The following is a 22,729-nucleotide window of genomic DNA, read 5'->3' on the forward strand; positions in this document are numbered from 1 at the left end:
AAAGTATGGGACAAAATTGAATAAATTAGAATATATTGACTAAATTCACAACTAGACATAAAACAAAGTCTAAAGCATAATTTTACTTCAAAAAATATGTTGTCACCAAGGTTTTTAGAACCAAACAAATTCAACCAAATTTTAACATTGTTCAACAGTTCCGAAGACAATCAGTCTAATATTTTTCTCTTAATCAGTATTCCGAAGACAATCAATCTAATATTTTTTCTCTTAATCAGTATCCCAACCAATTTCCAATTCGACCAATCAATTAAATTCGGTTCAAGCAATCATGGTTGTCTCAACATACCTCATATTTCCCATAAAATATTGCGTATTTTGTTAAAATGACATTAATTATTTTTTCGAGCATTTTTTACCTATCAACCTTTGTTCATTTTTTCAATATGCTTTTTCTAACATATTTAATGAAAGTACCGTTACAAAAGTTAACGGGGATGATGTAGAATTTTATACATGGAATATTTTTAATAAGATGTAATTTATTACTTAGATAATCCAATAAGATAATCACATGTGAAAAATAATAAAATAAATATACATTAAATTAAAAAAACAACTCTTAATTTAAAGAAAATAAACGTAATTATCTAAAAAATTAACTCAGTAAAAAACTTCGTATGAAAGAATGAAATATTTTGAAAGAAAAGAAAAATTGAAACTTAGAATTTATTCATTAAATCTATTAGAAAAAAAAAGATTGAAAAAAAAAACAAAAGTTGATGGTCAAAAAAAAGCTCAAAAATACACTTACAGCCATTTTGACAAAACATATATACGTTAGTGGCCAAATTTATCGTTACGCCCTTTTTAAATATCATACATGTCAGCATGCATTGCATTGCATTTGGAAGACATCTCATGCTTTTAGAACGAGTTAATCTGTTGACTTGATTCACAGGATACCATTATCTTCATAAACAACGTGATGATGCACCTGGATACCTACAGGTTCATAACATGTGAAACTACAGACATATATCATTTCAAAGGCATATATCACCGTGAAGCTACAGACATTTACAATACAATCACACAGTTATATAATACCATAAAAACAGTGGAGCATCCGAATCCGAGTAGTAATCCCAAATTTAGGGGAAAAAATAAACTATGAATGAACACATAATCAAAATCCATTCTACCTGACCCAGTAGTAGCAGGAAACGGTGGTAGACATAGGAGCAGTCCCGATGAGTTGAGGCATATTTCCCATAGGATACGAATCGTCGTGGCGCATAATATCCAAGTTAACTATAAAACAATCTATCAAAAAAACCTAGTTAATTGAAGTAATCAAAAACACACATCAGACAACTTTGTATCAAAAACCAAGAAATAATTCAGACCGACTCATTTGACATTTTGAACTGAAAATCCTAACATTAAAATCCAAATTCCATATTCAATTACATTCAATGTAACTATAAATTTTAATTAATAATAAGGAAAAGAAGAATGGATTTATTAGATTCTAAGATGAGATCAACGGATCCGAGACAAGTCCTTACCGAAGAAGCTGTGTTGCCTTTGAGGTATAGCTGTTTTCAGGAACACCTGGATCATTACATTATCACAGTAGCTATTAGGAAAACAACCATTATCTCGATGCTCCTAACAACTGGTATGCATCATCCAGAAAACCCACTTTACAAAGTCCATAAATCATTTTAGTGGTTACCATACATGTACACATTCGATTTTAAACCATTGACTGAAAGTTCATGAATAATTCCTTTGCAACTTTGAAATGCCCAACTTCACACATGGTATCAATTAGGATACTATAATCAAGTTAAATAAATATGCCACTTTCCTGGATTTCCATTGACAGCAGCAACAGTTTTAGATCCTGGATTTCCAGTTTGAGCAGCACGAGAACTTGGGCTGACCTGGATGCATCTAGATTGTGCTTCTGCATTGTCTCAGCTGCTGAATTAGTAACCTTCGGCAGTTGCTTTAGAAGGTTCCGTGTTAGTTTTTTGTTTGGTTAAGGGTTGACGCAAATCTTCCCCAAAGGTACAATGTTGTAAGGGTTGAAAAAGATCTTCAAAGTCATCAAAATGAGAGACTCAAACAATGAAATATATTAACCGAAAACCCAACCAAAATCTATAATGACAACTTCTTACATTGTGCTTCCGCCTTTGCACATCAAGGTAAGGGCTGAATCTTTACCTTCCAGAAATTTTTTAAAGCATCCGGAAATTGAACCCTAAGAAGGGTTTGAGTTTAAAGAAATATATACTCCCTCATGATGCTTGAATGCTGTCATCCTTTGGAAGTTTTTGAGAGGAAATCAACCTGAAAACAATGTATAAGATCCCCAAAAAGAATGCTTGAATGCACTCAGGTGCTTCACACGGGAGAGACCATTGCCTGACATGCTTGCTAATGTTAACCCAGTCATCCTCAAACCAGCAAACTGAACCTAAACTTCCTGCAAAAGACAGCTAAGACATGCTGGTGTCAAATTGTGGTGTTTCTGAGTGCACAGTATACCATTAGAAAATTTATAGAAGAGAATCATCGAAATGTTTTATTTGCATGCGAAACAAAAATTGCATAATGGTGGCAAATTTCAATAATATTGGACCAATTTCAGAAATATATAGAAAGATGAGATCATGTAAACACAGGAAATAAGAAGAGAATATATAGACTTGGCAAACTCTTTGTAACTCATACATCTGTGAATCAGTACTTGCACTGACATTCGAAGTGACATTAATGTCAAAATTCATTCTACCTGTAGTAGGAGGGGTGGCAACTGATATTGGAGAAGTCTTAGGGAGTTAGAGGGAGGCATTGTAGCAGCAGCTGGTTGAGGCATATTCCACACAAGATTTGAATCATCCCAAGGCATAGAAGTAATATTTAACTTCCCAGGAACCTTACTTGATTTCGCCCTAATTGCTAGCACAAATTTTGGAAGCAATACCATACCTACACAAAAGTTTTCTAGCATAAAGGGCTATAACTATTTCTTCATTACAAGGAAAAGATGAAATCAAGTCCTTGCTCAATGCCTCACTTTATCATTGTGTCAACAATATCTTAGCTTTAGAAACATACCTTGCAATGACTTGCTTGTTCGTTGTGTCAATGGTATCTAAAGCTTAAAAAATCATCACCTCCTTGCAATGTGATTACTCATACCAAGAATTAAGCAAGGAAGGGATGATTTCTGAAGTTGTAGATAACAACATTTGATCAATTTACACATACCATAAATTAAACAATTGGTAATAACAATATCGATCTAATGCCCTTAACCTTCAATTCCAAGAAAAGAGATAAAGAGCATCCTTTAACAAGCGGTTCTTACAAAGACAGCCAATGACAGTGCTAATACCACAATATTGGGGTTCAAAACCTCTTCCTTCCATCATACTTAGAAACCCAACAGCTTTATTAGCATTGTATTGTAAGCAATTAAAAGAAGTTGATACCCTTTTTCAATCATTTCATCAAACAAACCCACCACCTAAGATTACAAAGTCCATTAGTCAAAGTGGAAAATGTAATAACATCAGGTTGAACACTTAACTTGAGCATTTCCCTAAACGGAAAGCCCAAAATCAATTTGGCCTAATTGACAAAAAAATCACTTAATCAAAATGCTAAAAGAATAAACGTAAGGGAAACTCAGAATAATTACATCTGGCTATGCATAAAAACAAACCGTGGCAAAATGTTTCATTCTAACAATGGCTACTAATCATTTTTTACATTTTAAGTACAAGGACGAAATCTCAAATTTTGTCGAAGTATAGGGACTAAAAATATATTTTAATCAAAAAATATAAAAGAATGAGGCTTACTTCTGTGTTGATCAATTCATCCATTTCATGTAAAAATGTACCCATCAATCATACCAATGCTTCACCTCCCAAAGGGGTTGAAGAACGATTTTAAAGTGTGGATGGTCATCCCATTCCAGTGATTCCCACCATTTTTTGCTTGACATGATCTTAAGAGAAGGTGGAGCATATGCATATGGCTGCCCATTGCCAACAAGGGGAACAAATGGAGGGATTCTCTTTATCTTAGGACAATTATTAATGTTGATACGTTGAAGACAATCACAAATCATCACTCCACTTTTGCTACAGATGCTCTTCAATTTTGGTAATTTCATCAGTCTCAACACTCTCAGTTTGGGAAGATGGAACTTGATTGACGCATCACTTCTTTTGTCTTCATCTTCTGATGTTGGCGCCGCTAATATTTCTACTAGCTCATCACAAGATTTCACTTGAATTACTTCTAGGTTCCAGAGGTTGGGAAGCAACCAATGTGGAAGCAATGTCTTCATACTCGAGCAGTTGTGAATATAAATTTGTTTAAGATGGGAAAAAATGGCAGACAGAGTTAATATCGTTGTTGTTACTGAACCAAATTCTTCAACTTTGATAAGTTCACTCAATTTTGGCAATCGGGAAAGAGACAACAGCTCGAGGCTTTGGAATGGATGAGTGTAAGAAGAGGAAAAAGAGGACAAGGAGACAACACACTCTATCCCTTGGCAATCCATAATTATAGAAGCCCTCAAGTCCATCAAATTTTTGAAGGAAGAAATATCTTCACTTAAGCTTCTCAAATTGTGGCAGTTGCAAATGTGCAACTCTTGAATATCAGCTGGTAGCATAATTAACTCATCTCCACAATACTCGAGTTCATTGATTGATATGATTTTATCTCCTTCATACATGCAAGGAGATGAGCCCACTTGTAATAGGTACTTGACGAGGCTTTTCTTGCATTGTTGCATTGAGAACACAAACTTATTCAATTCATGCAGGTCTTCGAAACGCCCATAAAAGAATTCCAACTTTTCCAACGGCATTACCTCCTCTGCCTTTAGGCTTATTTTCTTACCTCTGTATAATTTAAAGTGCTCAAGGCAAAAGAGTTTTGGTAAAAGTCCAGTGGGTACATCTTTTAAAGTCCTCACGTTAAGATCAAGATACCTTAGATTTATCAACATATCCATGCCTTCAGGTACTTCTTCAATTATTGTATAGCTAAGATCCAACTTCTTCAATCCTTGAAGCTTCGAAAGAGAAGGCAATTGACTTAATTCTTCACAACCACAAAGCAACAATGCTGTGAGATTCTTTAATTCAGAGATTGAATTTGGTAAACACTTGATCTTCGTGGAGGACAAATTAAGAACGCTCAGACAAGGCATGTTTGCAAAAAAAGAATCTGAAATCTTCTTTACAGGGTTGTCCTGCAGTAACAAAGTTGTGAGCCGTTGGCATTTTAGAGGAACTATATCTATGGAAATCTCCGATATGGAGTTATCCATAAGCGACACTTTCTCAATATCCACCGTCCATTCCTCCTCCTCCGGTAACTTCTTTAATTGGAAACCTGCTTGTATCATATATCGAGGATTCATACTTGTGATGGATAATGCCATGTCTCTTACTGCATCATGCATCTTCACTTTGTGATCTGAATAGCTAACATTTTCCAACAAGCTGTTATCCTCCAACTTCTTCAAAATAGCATGGCCCTTATCTTTCATCTCTTGTCTTGTATCCATTTCATCTATGAAGCCTTCATCAATCCAACTTTCGATTAGCTCATCCTTCCAAATTGAATAATCTTCAGGATATAATGCACAATGTAAGAAACAATGCTTCATTTTCTCGTCTTTTAAGTGATTGAAACTAAATTTCAAACGCTCGGTCACTTCAGCTTCCACTCCTTCCACTTTCCCTATTCTCTCTTTCAAATCCTTGAGTGCATTTTTCCATATACGAGGGTCATCTTCTCCTTTCAAGGTACCAGCTATGACGACAATTGTAAGAGGCAGACCTGCACATTCCTTGACAACAAGCCTCAAAGTTGGCATTAAAGTTGGACTTTGCAATATGTTCGGTCCAACTTTATTCAAGAATAGTGTCAATGCCTCTTCTTTTGAAAGGGGCTTCACTTTTATCACCTTACATTCCATATATTTACAAACTTGCTCCACACGTGTTGTCAGCACCAACTTGCATCCATTGCTGCTACTCGGCTCAGGGATCCCAACTTCCTCTAGAGAGACATTATCCCACACATCATCTAGGATTAGAACATGTTTTCCTACTTTCTTCAGAAGTTCTGATAAGATTGCAGCTCGTCTGACCTTGTTTCCTTCTTTGGGCATATACCCATTCAATGCATTTGCAATATCATCTTGTAACTTCACAATATCGAACTCCTTTGATATAGTAACCCAAATCACCCTTCCAAATTGTTGTTCTTTCAAAAGATCATTGTGGATGTGCTTCATGATGGTCGTTTTACCCACGCCGCCCATCCCCCAAACCCCAATCTTGCTCACTTGCTCCTGCATCAAACATGACCAAATCTCCTCTCTCACAGCTTCCTCACCAACTAGTTCAGATGTTAGCAGTGGCAACCCACCACTTGGACCATCAATGACAAGACTTTGAGAGAGATTAGGAGCTTTATCAAGAAATTTCTGCATTCCTCGAGTCATTTTATCAACCAACTTTCCATTGCATGCACGGCAAAGATATCCCCCATTTCCGACTTTATTTTCAACATTTTGTGCTTCTCTAATCATCATTTTCACATTTTCTAACCAATTTTCAACTCCCTTCTTTGGTATCTTTCCCACATGATGAAGCAGCTCTGCTTTCAATAGCATCTCTATATCTTCCATTTGACTATTCAGTTCATCTCTGATTCTCTTCAAGTTCCTCAGATAATTATTCAGCTTTCTATGGTACTGCAAGTATTTACAAATAGGAGTTCCGAGACAATTTGCCACGCAAACTGCAGGCTCTATGTATTCCATTGATTTGTCCCTGCAATCATATAAATAGATGCATGTAAAAAAAAAAAACTCCAACAAAACATAGCCCTGCAATCAATTAAGAACACAATGAAGCAGTAGCTTTTATTGTATACAATTGTCGGATGAACCAAGAGGGGTTCTGCAATAATCAAAATCTGAATGGTGCATTGGATATTGAAGAAGTTTTGATAGCCACTCTAAGCATGAGAAAGGCACATGTAATGTAAAACCCCAAACCTTGAAATGGTTTAGACCTAAATCAAATGATTTTATCCCAAAGTCATAAACAATCCATAAGCAAAACCCCATGACCACAAAATCATAAACAATCATTGCATAGTGAATAAATCTCAGTGAAAGTGGGAAAGAAGTATAAAACCCAGACCCAGATAAAAGCATGCCATGAATTTATTAATAAGCTTGAAAGAGAAATAAGGCAAGCAAATTACCCTTGGTTCGCTGGGTCACAGCTTCTGATTGAAAGAAATTAAAAGCAGTGGGGAAAGGACCAAATCATAATAATAGTATGAGTTGTGGTTGACAAACACAGAAATGTATGAATCAATTTCTTCTTTGCCATTATTGTTTTATCTAGTTGATACAGATTTCTTCTTGAATACAGCTTGTGTCTACCAAATAATTAATTACTTTCAACTCCTTCATTCATAATTCTCAAAGTTATCCATAAACCTTTTATTGAAATTAATACTATTTTTTATATATTTTTTTTTTACATCCATTGGTTGGTGTTCAACCTGATGTGATTAAAACATCTTCAAGCCATTGCATATGATTGTATAAAAGATTGAAACTTTTTTAAAAAAATAAAAAAATAAAGGCTGATGATAAAAAAAATTAAAAAATATAATTAAAGCCATTTTGATAATACATATTAGTGACCAAATTTATTATCAAGTCTATTTTATAAATTATTAAATTCTTATTTTTTGATTTAAAATTTTAAAGTATAAGTGTCGCAAAATCCCTTATACTATATCTTGTATTGCATTTTAAATTCAGAACTTAACATCTACACATTTATTCATTTTGAACCTTATTTTTTATTTAGAAGTAAATTAGAAATTTTTGACACTAATAAAGTAAATAGTCAAAAAAAATCTTAATACAAAAATCAATTAAGCCATTTTAAATTTTAAAAATTATTAAAAATTTATAAAAATTATATACTCATTTTAAGATCCTTTAAAAACTCTCAAATACATATTTTTTTTAAATAATTAAATATACTCATTTTAAATATATATATGTAAACCCTTAATTGTTTTTTGGTCTAACATTTAAAAAAAAGAGAAATTAATCAAAATAAGAGGTCAAGATTAAATTCAAGAATAAATATGAAACTAAAGCAAATAGATATCCAAATTTCAACTCTACATCACTTTCAAATTGGAAATTTGCAACCCAAATAAATGAGAAATTAGACATGATACCAACTACAACATTCATTTTTAATTATTTTCACCACCACTACAAATTTTGGTTGTTTTGGGACTATTATGTCATTCCTGATTCTTTGAAAAGATTTGAGGATGAGGATGAAAATGAAAACTACCCTCATAATTAAGGATGAATAGGGACAAATAAAAACATACCAAAATAATCACCCTTGGTTTTCAAGGTCTATAATATGAATTTTTTACCTAAAATCAATTTAGAGAGGGAATTTTTTACCTAAAATCAATTTAGGATAACCTCTCGATTAGATCGCTAGCATAGGGTAAATGGCTGGCTTTCAATCTACTTTCCCTTCAAATTTTTGTTAAGCTATCTGTCACCTAAAATTAATGGCAGAGGTGCAAATAAAAAAATTTAAATTGCAAATTTAGTCCTTAATCCTACCAAACTTCCAACCACAATAAAATAGTCAAATGAAGCATCAAAAGAGAAATAAATAAATAAAACTAAATAAACCTAAAATTAATTGTAATCCACAAGCGGATCGTAAGTTAATATTCCTTCCTAAGAACAATGAAAATAAACTAACAAAAACTATCCTAAAACTAAGGTGACTCTTTATACAAAGTTTTTAAGGCAATATCGTGAGTTGAGGTGAAAAGATCACATTGCCCTCAGTAAAAAAAAAACATGAAAGCAAAGAGCATAATTAAGTGAAAGATATAATACAACATTAAATATATATATATTACATTTTTCAAAAAATTATATTATTTTCCGAAAAATATTTTCAGTTAATCAAACACCCTAAATTTGATTGAATTCTACACTTCTAACGATAGTTAAACTGATGCTATTGTCATTGAAACAGATATTGATTTTCCCCTAATTTCTTAGCAACATTCTCACTTACTACACAACAATATTGAAAATAGACACTAAAACTCATTCTAGTTTCAAGAATCTTTTATCACTGTACAAACAAACTGATTCACATTTGCAAGTGATGATCTTTACACAATTTGTGAAACATTTCAGAGCAAGATTGATCTATTAGAGTGTACGATGAAATCCATAAATAAGGTGGCAGTGAATATATCTGCAGAAAAGCCTTTACCGACCATTTCTGTAAGAAGTTGTGTTGCCTTTGAGGTAGAGTTGTTTCGAAGGAACCCCCGGATCATTACATTATAACAACAGCTATCAGGCGAACAATCATTATCTCCCATGCTCCCAAACAACCTGTATGCTTCATCTGGCAATCCATCTTTACATAGCCCATTAATCATTATACAATATGTGTAAACATTCAGTTTTAAACCATTGTCTGAGAGTTGATGAAATAATTCTTTTGCAACCTTGATATGCCCAACTTTGCACAACCCATCAATTAGGATAGTATATGGGACAATATCAAGTTCCAACCCACTGTTCCGCATTGCTTCAAAAAGTTTCAATGCCTCTTCAATATGACCTGTTTTGCATAAACCATTTAGCAAAATCAAACAGGTCACTATATCTGGAATTTGTCCAGAAGCAAGCATCTTTCTAAACAGTTTACAGGCAGTTGACACTCTCCCTAACTGAAACATAATCTGCAAGAGAGTGTTGTATTTGACAGTATCCAGGATTGGTCCCTTTCGAGATATTTCATGAAAGAGTTCCATTGCTTCGTCTAACCTTTTACCATTGCAATATCCATTGATCATGGTGCTGTAAGTAACTCTTTCAGGTGCACAACCCTTCTCAATCATCAACTGTAAAACTCTTCTAGCTTTATCCATTTTATTTTGCAAGCAATGACTGTTGATTAATATATTATAAGTAACAACATTAGGCTCAATGCCTCGCTTTATCATTGCGGCAACAATATCCTCAGCTTTAGAAACCATCCCTTCTTTGCAATGTGCATCAACCAATGTATTACACGTGACAATATTGGGCTCAAAGTCTTGCTTTCTCATTATGCCAATAATTTATACAGCTTTAGAAATCAACCCCTCCTTACAAAGTGCATCGATCAATACATTATATGCTGAAATATTGTTATCCACCATTTCATTCAAAAGCCTTGTAGCCTCCTCCTGCTGGCCCGAATTACACATACCATGAATTAAACAACTATAAGTAACGATATTTGGTCTAATGCCCTTAACCTTCACTTCGGAGAAGAGATCGAGAGCCTCCTTCAACAACCCTTTCTTACAAAGACAGTCAAGGATGGTATTATATGCTACAATATTAGGTTCAGAACCTCTGCTTTCCATCGGCCTTAGAAACCTAACAGCTCTATCAGTATTGCCGGTCTTACACAACCCCTTAAGTATTGTACTGTAAGCAATCAAATGAGGTTGATACCCTCTTTCAATCATTTCATCGAATATACTAACAGCCTCAAAAATCTTATTTTGATTACGAAGTCCATTAAGTAAAGTTGAAAAAGTTACAACATCAGGTTCAACACCTAACTTCAACATTTTCCCCAAAACAGAAAACCCAAAATCAATTCGACCTAATTTACAACAGCAATTAATCAAGATATTCAAAGAATAAGCATTGTGGGAAATTCCCAATAATTCCATCTGGCTACACATAGAAACAACAATGCCATAATGTTTCATTCTAACAATGGGTGCTAATAATAATTTAGTGAATTCCATAATTGAAGGCTTTGGGTACTTTTCAATCATCTTATTGAACAAAATCAAAGCATGATCAACATTATCGAAGCGGTGGCTTCTTTTTCCCTTTCGTCTAACAGGCATGGATATGGGATTCTTACTTAGTGCTTCGATGGGGGTAGCAATGGTGTTAGAAGAAGAAGAAGAAAAAGAGCGGAAACTAGAAAGATGGCTTCCAGCATTACCAAGTGAACGAAGAATAAAAGAAGGAAGCTTACCCATATCTTGAAACTAAGCAGTATGGGAGGTTGAAAATGGGAGCAGAAATGGCGGCGGCAGTAGCAGAAGAAGTGTAAATTTGGGGTTGCGAAGTGGTGTTTAGGGAAAGGATTGGGAGCGTAATTTGGGTTAATTTGCCATTATACCCATCCATGTTTAAGTTTTTATTTTGGTTAATAAATTAATCAGTTTTTCTTTTATAATTTAGCCTCTCTATCCAATTTAATCATTTTTAATAGTAACCTCTTTATTACTTTAAATATTTATTAGTTAATTAATGTGAAATTAAAAAATTCCTAAGGATGAGATTGAAAATTATTTTTTTAATTCACATAGCAGGGAAAATAACTATATTAATTTTTTTTATATTTGAACGTTTAAACTTTCATATTCTATTTTTCAAAATTGTAAATTCTCAAATTATGTAAATTAGTCCTAAAACTCAAGATTTGAAATCTTTACAATTTAACCTCTATAGTTTCAAACTTAACTATTTCATGCTCAACTTTCTAAATTTTCATATTTCATAATCATATAATTTAATTACTACATCAATGTTTCAGATTTCACTACTCAAACCCTTAGAATTTGAGAATTTAAAAGTTTTACAATTTAGTCCTTATTTCAATTTTTATCAAATTAAATCATTTTTCAACTTACTCATCCAAATAATATTCAAAATAAATATTTACCACTTTCAACTTAAGTAGACATCCTTAATGTACGAAATTAACAATTAGGCTTAATTAAGCAAATTAAGATTAATTAAAATTAAAACATGATTAATTAAAATATAAATAAGTTTTATGAAATAAACTCAACTAAACAATAAAAAGATAATAAAATCTCAAATGTATATTTGTTTCATTGAAAACAATTTATATGAAATATTTTCAAGAAATCTACCAAACAACAGAAAATATTTTACACAGATTCATCCAAACACCAGAAAATATTAGCTTTTCAAGAAAAATAAGTCATTTTCCAAAAACTATTTTTAGTTAAACAAAGGGAGCCTAAGGCTTAAATGCTAAAAATGTAAAGCATATTGACATAAGTTTAAATTTTGGAGACAATATTTAAAAAAAAATCGTGAATTTCAAATATAAACAAAAACACCAAAAAAAAGTAAGTACATGATTACTATAGATATTAGGCCTTGAAATTGTGACAGTTGACCTTTTTCAGGTGTGGTTGGGATGTGGAAGGAAAAAAATGGAGAGAGAGAGAGGGAATGAAAAAAGAGATAAAAAATGAGGGAGACTTAAAAAATTAAATAAAATATTGTGTTTTTTAATTTAAAGTACACTATATATTTATTATTATAAAATTTAAGAATTTTTACAACTATTAAATTGTTTGATATAAATTTCCATATTGATATTTAGCGGCATTGTTAGCGGCGTTTTTCAAAAGGCGCCGCAAATATTCGATCTTTAGCGGTATTTTTTTAATAGCGTCGGTAATGCTCTATTTTTAACGGCATTTTTTATCCAAACGCCACTAAAAACGCCATTAAAAGCCTGTTTTGGTGTAGTGCGATGACTATATCTTGAATCAAACTAGAATTAAACTGAATAAAATCTAGAGATAACTCACATAGTTTTACATAAAGCGAGACTCGAACTTGAAACCTAAGAGTTCCGAGGATTTTAATCTTAACATTAATAGTCCATTTGGATAGACATTGAGATTAGCTCCAATGAGATTAAAAATAATGGTGATATAAAGTTAATTATTGTAGCTGTGAGATTGGATATTGTAGCAGTGAATTTAAAACAAGTGATGAGATATATATTAAGATCCAAACGCAGCTACAGTTGTGAGGTGAAAATGAGAAATGACCTTTATGAACATTACGGTGTGTAATTAAATTAATAAAATTTCATTTTTATCAATATAATATATAGTAGAATCATATTTATTTTAAGTAATAATTAACAATTTTCCATATTATATTATATCAATAAAATAAAAACAAATAATTTTAAAAAAATTGAAAGGTCGTACATGAGAATATTTGTATATATATTTGAATGATAATTACAAAATTACAATATTAAATATATTTTATTTTATTTTTACTCAATTAAAACATTAATATATATTATTTACTTATGATTTTATAATATTTGAACAAAATTATTTATTAAATTAGTATACAATAATAAAATTGATTAAAAGTATATTGTTAAAGCAAAATACAATACTAGTAAAAGTGAAAAAAAGTGTTGGGGTGAAAGGTAATTTTTTTTTCAAGAGATATTAGTTAATACAAAGGTGAAATTGTTTTTAATTTTTATCAAAATTCACAAGTTAATTCCGCCTCCCCTCCTCCAAATTTTTTTGACTTCGCCTCTGCACTATGTAATTACTAACAAATTATTATTTTAATTATTTATTTATTATGAATTAGTTCATATTATTTAAAAGCATAAGAGAAATCATATATTATAATTACATTTCCATTTAAATTTTTTATTTTTTTTAATTTATCATAATATATTTTTGTTGTATTTCAATTGATCTCATATAGTTTATAAAAATATTTGAGTGCAATACTAATTTTCTTATTTGTTGTATATGAATTTATTTCAAGTTTTGTATAATTTAATAAAATTATTTCAATTTAATTCTAATATTTAAATAAAAATTATTAATAAAATTTAAAATAATTTTGTTTATAATAATTTTAAACCCGGACATAGCTAGGTAGAAAATTCTAGTCAATATAATTTTAAAAAATTAATATTTGATAATATCTTTTTAAAAGAGAATAAATTATAATAGGATCATCCTAAAAATATTTGTTTTTAGGCACCAAGGAAAATACATCAAAATTTTATTATCCAAGAAATCAATAAAAAAATATTATTCACACATCTCTATACAATCCCTTTTTCTATTTTTATTGTATTCTCTATATATGATTTATTAATATTATTAATATACTATAAAGTAAAAAAATCAATAAATTATTTTTTTTGTCCCGTTTTTGTCATTCAACTATTAATTTTTCCAATTTAATCTTTAAACTTTTTAAAATTAAATATTTTGTAATTTTTTTTCTCATTTATCCTTTCTTTTCATTATTTCTTCTCTTAGCCTTAAGCTTACTTTAGCAATACTTTTCAAAAACACTTTTTGGGGAGAAGCTAAGATTTTCAGCTTTCAAAAAAGTGCTTTGTGGCTAATTTTTATTTAAGAGAAGCACTTTTTCTCTCAAAAAGTACATTGTTTAATAATGTAATTGTCTCCAAAGTACTTTTTATCTCAAAAGTATTTCTTAGAAGCAATACTAAGGCTCTATTCTTTATTACTTTTCAGATGAGCTTTTGCATATAAAAATATTTTTCCCTGAAAAGCAATAAAGAATAGATATCATTGCAGAAAATTTCCAACTTAAAAAAAATACTTTTTGGCAGATGGAGAAGTTAAAATTTTTAACTTCTCCATCAGCCAAAAGTGCATTTGGCTTCTATTTACAGTTTTAACATTTATCTTCTCCCAAAATTTTTAGTATTTATATTTGGTATATAAATATTATCCCTTTTTAAAATTTTAATCTAAATATATGTAATATTTTAATTTGTTAAGTTTATATTTTCTATGTTATGTTAATATCTAATATGAGTTATATATTCAACTACATTTTAAAATAAAATAATACAAATGTGTTAAAAGCATTAATTAAAAATAAAAAATAATTTTTAAAACAATACAATTGTGTCAATATCTAATTACAAATATTTAATTATTATATTTAAATATTTAAATATAGTTTATATATTCTAATTAAATTTAATAAATAATTAATATTAATTACTTAGAAATATTTAAAATTAATATTATATATAAAAATATTAACAATAAGTTATGATAAATTATTTTTTATAATTTTGCTAAAATATCATAATATTAACTAATTTAAACATTATTTAAATACATATTTATTACTTTATAATATCAAGTCTAAAATGAATATTTTATTTCTCAAAAGCACTTTTTGACAACAATACGGAACTCTCAAATTTTTCAAAAGCACTTCTCAAAAGTACTTTTTCAAGCACTTTCAAAAGTACTTTTCAAAAACAATGAAGAACTGGTCCTAAATACACCTTTAGTTGTTGCACTTACGCGTTCATAGCTTTCTCCGACCAATTATGATACCAACGTGATTCTCAGTCACTGTTGAATCCCAAGCTGTTGATATCTTAATAAATGGTCTAAATTGTACTAAATTTGATTGAATTCCTCATTAAATTCTCTTCTTCTTTTTTCTTCATGTTTTTCATCTTTAATAAGAAACAAACTACAATATTTTCTACTTTTTTTTGGTTCTTTGTTTATGTGAAAGAGGTTTGGGTTTCTTGGAGACGATGCATCCAATCCTCAACTTTCTCTCTTCTTTTCCTAAAAATAAATCCTTTGATTTCTTCCTTCCCTGTGCTGCTTATTTAGAAATTTTAGTACTCAATTTTGATATTAAACACAGTTATAGGTACGTTACCCCTCCATACCTCCCTCGGAGAGGCTTAACACTACTAAAAGACTCGTTAGATTATAATACAGTCAACTTTACCATAGAACAAGGAAGTATTGCTCGGGGGCTATAGCCAATAGCTCCCTCACTCTACCCTAAACTCTCTGTGTGGCTATCGCCCTCCCTCCCTAACTTTATGGAACGCTCGGGAGGGCTAGCCACTAAGAACTAACAACAACAACAGTAACGTTCGGGTGCTATAGCCAATAGCCCCCTCACTCGTGTTTGTGCCCCACAATATCGGAGTAGTAATCTCAAATTTAGGGGGAAAAAGGAACTATGAATGAACACATAATCAAAACCCATTCTACCTGACCAAGTAGTAGCAGGAATCGGTGGTAGACATAGGAGCAGTCCCGACGAGTTGAGGCACATTTACCATAGGATATGAACTGCCTTGGCGCATAATATCCAAGTTAACTATAAAATAATCTATCAAAAAAACCTAGTTAATCCAAGTAATAAAAAACACACGTCAGACAACTTTGTATCAAAAACCAAGAAATAATTCAGACTGACTCATTTGACATTTTGAACTGATAATCCAAATTCCATATTCAATTGCATTCAATGTGACTATAAAATTTGAAGTTAATAATAAGGAAAAGAAGAATGGATTTATTAGATTCTAACATCTAAGATGAGATCAACAAATCCGCAGACAAGTCCTTGCATACCATTTACAGAAGAAGCTGTGCTGCCCTTGAGGTATAGCTGCTTTCAAGAACCCCTGGATCATTACATTATCACATTACAAAGTCCATAAAACATTCCTCAAAGGTACAATTTTGTAAGTGTTGAAAAAGATGTTCAAAATGAAAGACTCAAACCCAACCAAAAACAGCTAATAGCCATGGACAGGCCTTGTTTAGCTTAAATCCAAGATGGTGTTTCTCAGTGCACAGTATACCATGAGAAAATTTATAGAAGAGAATCATCGAAATGTTTTATTTGAATGCGAAACAAAAATTGCATAATGATATTGAACCAATTTCAGAAATATATAGAAAGATGAGATCATATAAACACAGGACTATAACTATTTCTTCATTACAAGAAAAAGATGAAATCAAGTCCTTACTTGCTCAATATCTCGCTTTATCATTGTGTCAACAATATCCTCAGCTTTAGAAACATACCTTGCAATGACTTGCTTGTTCATAGTGTCAGTGGTATCTAAAGCTTCAAAAATCATCACCTTCTTGCAATGTGATTACTCATACCAAGAATTAAGGAAGGAATGGATGATTTCTGATGTTGTAGATAACGATATTTGATCAATTACACATGCCATGAATTAAGCATAATTGGTAATAACAATATAAATCTAATGCCTTTCACCTTCAATTCCAAATAAGAGATCAAGAGCATCCTTTTTAACAACGAAGACAGCCAATGACAGTGCTAATACCACAATATTGGGTTCCAAACCTCTTACTTTCATCGTACTTAAAAAACCAACAGCTTTATTAGCATTGTATTGTAAGCAATTAAAAGAGAAATTTTAATTTGATTACAAAATCCATTAATCAAAGTGGAAAATTTTATAGCATCATGTTGAAGACCTAACTTCAGCATTTCCCCTAAACAGAAAACCCAAAATCAATTTGGCCTAATTGACAAGAAAGCATTTAATCAAAATGCTAAAAGCACTATCGAAGCATCATCAACACTATCGAAGCGTGAAATTCTTACTTAACATCGGTGTGGGTAGCACTGGTGTTAAAGGAAGAGTGGAAAATAGAAAGACCCCTTCGACCATTAACAAGTGAAAGAAGAATAAAGCTTACCCATACGGCCGCACTGCCAGAAAGACTTGCATTCTCATCAATAAATCTATAAGCTCCATAATCAAACAATAAAAGAGTTGGTTTATGTTAGACGGTCAAATTTTCATTTCGTCTTGTATCCATTTCATATATGATGCTCTCGTCAATCCCATCATTCCAAAAATCATACATGTAGTTTTATTAATTTTTTTAAGGAAATAATTTTCCTAACATCATATTTAAGAAATATGTGATATTTTTTTTAAAAAAAATTCATACATGTATTTTTATTAAATTTTTTTTACTTAATCTTTACAATAAATAAATTTCTATAACAATTTTTCTCTCAAATGCAAGGCATTAAATTTTGTATTCTTATATATATATATAGTAAGTCTCGAGGATCTGAGGACCAGATTGGTAATGATATATTTGTAATTTGAAAGCTTAAGTTTGAAAACTTAATTTGAAAATTTGAAAACTTAATTTGAAAATTTGAAAACTTAAAAATTAAATTTGGTAAACTTAAAAGTTTTGAGAAACTTTGAGAAATTTTTTGGAGAAACAACTCAAATGGGTAAAATCGAGTTCTGCCATTCATTCACAAACTGATAGCCTTTTATAGAGGGCTATTCTCTCTTTACATCATCTGAATCGGGAAATCATTACATTTGAAACTTTTGAATAAAAATTTTCAGAGAATATATTCTCTGATTACAAAAATACAAATTACAGAACTATTCACTTGTCTTTTCTTGCAGGGAATATTTCCTGTTCACGCATTATTTTGTTGCAGGGAATCTCTCCTGTTCACGCATTATTTTGTTATAGGGAATCTCTCCTGTTCACACATCATTTATTGCAGGGAATCTCTCATGTTCACACATTATTTTGTTGCAAGGAATCTCTCATGTTCACACATCATTTCTTTTTGGACCTGGTGATGGTTACCGAAGTGGTATTATCTGCAAGATCCACCGTTTTGATTGAGGATGCTGGAGATTCATCTTCAGATTCGGAGTCCAATGAGCTGAGCATTTTAGCCATGAGTTTTTTGTATTCTTTTTTGGTCTTGGCTTGAGCTAACATTGCACTAGCTGTCGACTTTGCTTTAAGAAATTTTGCTGTGGTTTGATCCGGGGCTACGGACTTACATAATATTGGATTCTTGTTGAAAAAATTATCCAAATATTTTGAATCATATTTTTCATCATTAAATTTGTCCCACCATTTAGTCCAGTAATTGCGAACTAATAATGGAATTCCAGTATGTTGGTCTTGCTCAAAAGAATAATTTCATGAGACAATCTAGGAAATGCATAATTTTGAGAAAAAATGGATTGTCCTGTAAATGTGTTTTTGATCTGGTTCAGGATGAAATTTGTCAAAGAATTTGGGCCATAAGTTTTGAATTTTTTCTGGTAGTATCTCAAAGGATGATGGTCCATACCAATTCCACCACTCTTGGAACCAGTTTGGGAATTTGAATTGGGTGCCATATTTGAAATATATGAGCCACGAATGTCTCATGTGTTGGTTGTTCATTAAAAAGGCATTGTACCATGCCATTTGGTAATCTCAATATGTAAAATATGGGTAATGGTCTATTTTGGTGGTAAATTTGGCTGGGAATTTCTTTGGAGAATTTGAGTTTTCACTCCAATCTCTTGGTCGAAGAATTTTTAATATTTGGGCTGTTGAATGGGTAATAAAATTTGGATCTTTTGGATCTGTGTAATGTTTGAACAATAGAGATCCAGTTTGGACCAGTATGTTTTCATAATACTGTTGCGGTTTTTGAGAATCCAATGGTTTGAAATGCCATCCATTGAAAAGTTCTTTTGCCAGTATATGTGGAGGTTTTTCTGAAAATTCTTCTTCCATAACAAGAATTTTTTCAAAATATTTGTTTGGAAAATATTGTGAAGATTTTTGTGTAGCAGTTTATGAAGACACCGCTATCTCTTTTGGAAAAACATCTTGGAGAAAAGTCTCTTTTAAAACATTTTTAAGAGATATTGGTTTGTGTAAAACAATCTCTTTATTTTTTAAAACCTTTGCTGCTTCAGCAGCAATTTGTTTGAGAGGAGTTTCCTCTTTCATTTGCGAAAAGGCCAATGCTACTTCTGGAGATTGAGATAGGGACTCAATCCATTTTTTGATTTGAGAACCAATCTCATTTTGATCTTGTGCATCTTGAATTATTGTATTTTTGGAGGATTTTGACGATGATGATGATTTCTCATCTTCTTCATGGCAAATTTCATACCATGTCTTAATTGGTTTTGAGGTGATTTGGGTTTTGGATGATTCTTCTATTTTCCCTTTTCCTTTGTCTCGGAGTTTGGGGGGCATTTTTGAAGAAACTCTCTTGTGAGAAAATCAGACAAAGAATTAGTTTCTCCTTTGATGTATTCAATATCAAAATCAAATATGCTCAAAATTGCCTGCCATCTTGCAAAAATCTGTTTTGAGGCAATGTTTTGAACATCTTTTTGTAAAACTTCTTTTGCTGATTTGCAATCAATTCGCAAAAGGAATTTTTGATTTAATAAATCACTTGGAATTTTGTAATGCAAAAAACAATTGATAAAATTTCTTTTTTAATAGTACTATAATTTTGCTGAGTAGGATTTCAGTGTCTGGAAGTAAACTGGACTACTTGCTCTTTTCCTCCTTTAACTTGTTTTAGGATCCCACCATACCCTATTTTAGAAGCATCTGTTTCAACTATCTTGGGGGCATTTGGATCAGCTAAATATAAACAAGGAAGCTTAGTGATTTGTTTTTTGATTTGGGTGATAATATTGGTATGGTTTTTTGTCCAAGGTTGTGGATTCTTTTTGAATCTATCATATAATGGTTTACATAATTTGCTAAGACCTGGATAAAAGTCTATAACATAATGGAGGCTTCCTAAGAACCTTTGTAATTGGACTTTATCAAGAATTTGGTATGGGAATTTGCTAGCAAATTCTATAGATCGTTCTATTGGGGTAATGGTTCCTTGGGTAATATAATGACTTAAAAACCTTACTTTGGTTTGGAATAAACTTATTTTGGATTTAGAAACTACTAAACCATTATTTCTTATGACTTTTATAAAGATCGATATATGTTTAAAGTGTTTTTCTAAATTTTCTGAAAATACTAATACATCATCAATGTATACTATTGTGAATTGAGAATATTGGTAAAAAATATCATTCATTATTCTTTGGAACTCAGATGGAGCATTTTTTAACCCAAAAGGCATTACATTCCATTCGTATTGTCCAAATGGTACAGTAAATGCTGTTTTATATCTTTCTTCTTCTTTTATTTGGATTTGCCAAAATCCAGATTTCATATCAAATTTTGAGAAAATATTTGCATTACAAAGTTTTTGTAGCAAATCTTTCTTATTTGGTATTGGGTATCTAATCCATTTTAAGGCTTGATTGAGAGGTTAGTAATTAGTTACTAATCTTGGCGTTCCTCTTTCAAGTTCTGCATTTTTTATTACATAGAATGCTGAACAACTCCAAAGGGAACTGCTCTTTCTAATTAATTTTTTATTAAGAAGGTCTTATATTTCTTTTCTACAAAATTCTTCCATTTCTTTGTTCATTTGTATAGGTCTTGCTTTTGTGGGTATTTGTCTTTCATCAAAATTGTTTTCGTATGGTAATGTTACTTCATGTTTCTTTCTATTCCAAAAGGCATTAGGAATGTCAGAACAAATTGTTGATTCTATTTCTTTTTTGATTTGATCTATTCTTTTTTGTATTTCTCTTTTTCTTAATTGTTCAGTTAATTTTTTAAAACATAGTTCTTCTTTTAAGAAAGAGATTTGCTTCTGTTGGTAATTAATTAAATTATTAATTTGTCCATTATGAATGGATAAAGATTTTAACAGGTTGAGATTTCTTATTTTCGGTTTTTCTACAAAAGGAAATTCTACATTAGTGTTTAAAACTTTAGTGGAGATAGAATTATTTGTTACTTTATAAGGTTTGAGTAAGGATATGAATGAGGTTCCTAATATGACATCTTGGGTAATATCTTTTACCATTAAAAAACATGTTTGATATTTTATACATTTGTTGGATATTTCTGCATTGGGAATTTTATAAGTAATTTTTAGTTTTTTACCATTTGCAGTCTTAAGAGATTTTGATGTTTTATTATAATATTTTGTTGGAATTATTTATTCTCTAATACAGTTTTGGTCCGCTCCTATATCAAAAAGGGCTATTGTTTCTAATTGAAATTCATTATTTATGATAATATTTATTTTTATTAAATATCTTTGAATAGATACTTCAGTTAGAACCATCATATATTATTGTGTATTTTCTTCAGGTTCAGGTTCAGTTTCTGATGAACTTTTTTCTGAGGTTTCGTGTTTTAAGGTCTTCATTTGTTCTTTCATTTCTTGTTGTTCTATTTTAAGCTGAGAAAATTCTGATTTAATCTGTTTTATTTCCAACTGTAATTCAGAGTTTGTAATTTGTCTTGGTTTTATTTTTTCATATTTATTAAATATTATGTCTTGTATATTATACATTTGTGATTGACTAGAAATGATTTCTTTTTCTTTTTCTAGTTTATCTTTTAATGAGGATTTTAATTTCAAAAGGTATTCTCTTTTAAGCTATAGGTCTTGAATTTTATCAATAACTTCTATCATAAATTATTGATCTTTAGTTAGCATATTAATTGAAGGTTCATTTTCATCTCCACAAGACTGGGATGTTGTATGTAATTCGTCTATTTGTAATTCATCTGTTTCAGTAGATGTATCATTTTCAGAAGAAGTTGTTTCTAATAGGATTTCATTTAATTTTTGTTCTATCTCTTCTCCTAAATTTAAGTTATTGATTTTTCTTTTGATTTTACAATATTTTGAGATATGTCCTGGTTTTCCACACCTATAACATTTTATTGTTTTATCAATTTCGTTTTCTGTTTTTTGTTGTTTCTTCCCTTTTCTGTATTTTTTATATTTATGTTTTTTTATAATATTCTGAAATATTCTTTTTCCTATTTTTTTGCTTTTCAGGGCAACATGTTTTTGAAGAAGAAGGTTCATTCCTGATGTCAAATTGGTGGCAGAATGATCCTAATTCCTTTCTACTCCAACCTGGACTAATCCAAAATGGATGTATTTGAGAATCTAGTAGAAAGTCAGCCAATCAAGAAAGAACCAGTAAAAGAGATAATCGAAAAAAGTTTCAAAGAATCAATATTCACACCTTATGAGATTCCAAAAGCTTTC

General features: G+C 30.9%; 3 protein-coding genes and 1 long non-coding RNA gene across 9 annotated transcripts; all 4 read right to left on the reverse strand.

Annotated features, from left to right (window-relative positions):
• Positions 1–562: 562 nt before the first annotated feature.
• LOC107944739 (probable disease resistance protein At1g61300) lies at positions 563–9,511 on the reverse strand. Of its 5 annotated transcripts, XM_041092300.1 has the most exons (8): positions 9,379–9,511; positions 3,846–6,851; positions 2,771–2,967; positions 2,154–2,461; positions 1,914–2,068; positions 1,533–1,578; positions 1,167–1,287; positions 563–966 (listed from the first exon to the last, which is right to left on the reverse strand). In XM_041092300.1, exon 2 carries the CDS (start codon positions 6,839–6,841, stop codon positions 3,890–3,892), a length of 2,952 nt encoding a protein of 983 aa, XP_040948234.1. In that variant the 5' UTR covers positions 6,842–6,851; positions 9,379–9,511; the 3' UTR covers positions 563–966; positions 1,167–1,287; positions 1,533–1,578; positions 1,914–2,068; positions 2,154–2,461; positions 2,771–2,967; positions 3,846–3,889. The 5 variants fall into 5 exon arrangements, with proteins under 5 accessions (XP_040948234.1, XP_040948232.1, XP_040948233.1 ...); XM_041092298.1 differs by having other exon boundaries at positions 1,533–2,461; XM_041092299.1 differs by lacking the exon at positions 563–966 and having other exon boundaries at positions 983–1,287; positions 1,533–2,068.
• On the reverse strand, positions 9,097–10,221 carry LOC121216846 (pentatricopeptide repeat-containing protein At1g62930, chloroplastic-like). Its single transcript, XM_041092302.1, has one exon. The coding sequence runs from the start codon at positions 10,219–10,221 to the stop codon at positions 9,292–9,294; it is 930 nt and encodes a 309-aa protein (XP_040948236.1). The 3' UTR covers positions 9,097–9,291.
• On the reverse strand, positions 9,097–11,160 carry LOC121203227 (putative pentatricopeptide repeat-containing protein At1g12700, mitochondrial). The gene has a single exon (XM_041092303.1). It carries the CDS (start codon positions 11,158–11,160, stop codon positions 10,234–10,236), a length of 927 nt encoding a protein of 308 aa, XP_040948237.1. The 3' UTR covers positions 9,097–10,233.
• A 4,503-nt stretch (positions 11,161–15,663) lies between these two features.
• LOC121216847 (uncharacterized) lies at positions 15,664–17,664 on the reverse strand. Of its 2 annotated transcripts, XR_005913056.1 has the most exons (3): positions 16,782–17,660; positions 16,378–16,430; positions 15,664–16,132 (listed from the first exon to the last, which is right to left on the reverse strand). It is a non-coding gene; the product is annotated as an uncharacterized lncRNA (long non-coding RNA). The 2 variants fall into 2 exon arrangements; XR_005913055.1 differs by having other exon boundaries at positions 16,378–17,664.
• Positions 17,665–22,729: the final 5,065 nt, after the last annotated feature.

Source organism: Gossypium hirsutum, chromosome D05, assembly GCF_007990345.1.
Source record: "Gossypium hirsutum isolate 1008001.06 chromosome D05, Gossypium_hirsutum_v2.1, whole genome shotgun sequence".
NCBI classification, from domain to species: Eukaryota; Viridiplantae; Streptophyta; class Magnoliopsida; order Malvales; family Malvaceae; genus Gossypium; species Gossypium hirsutum.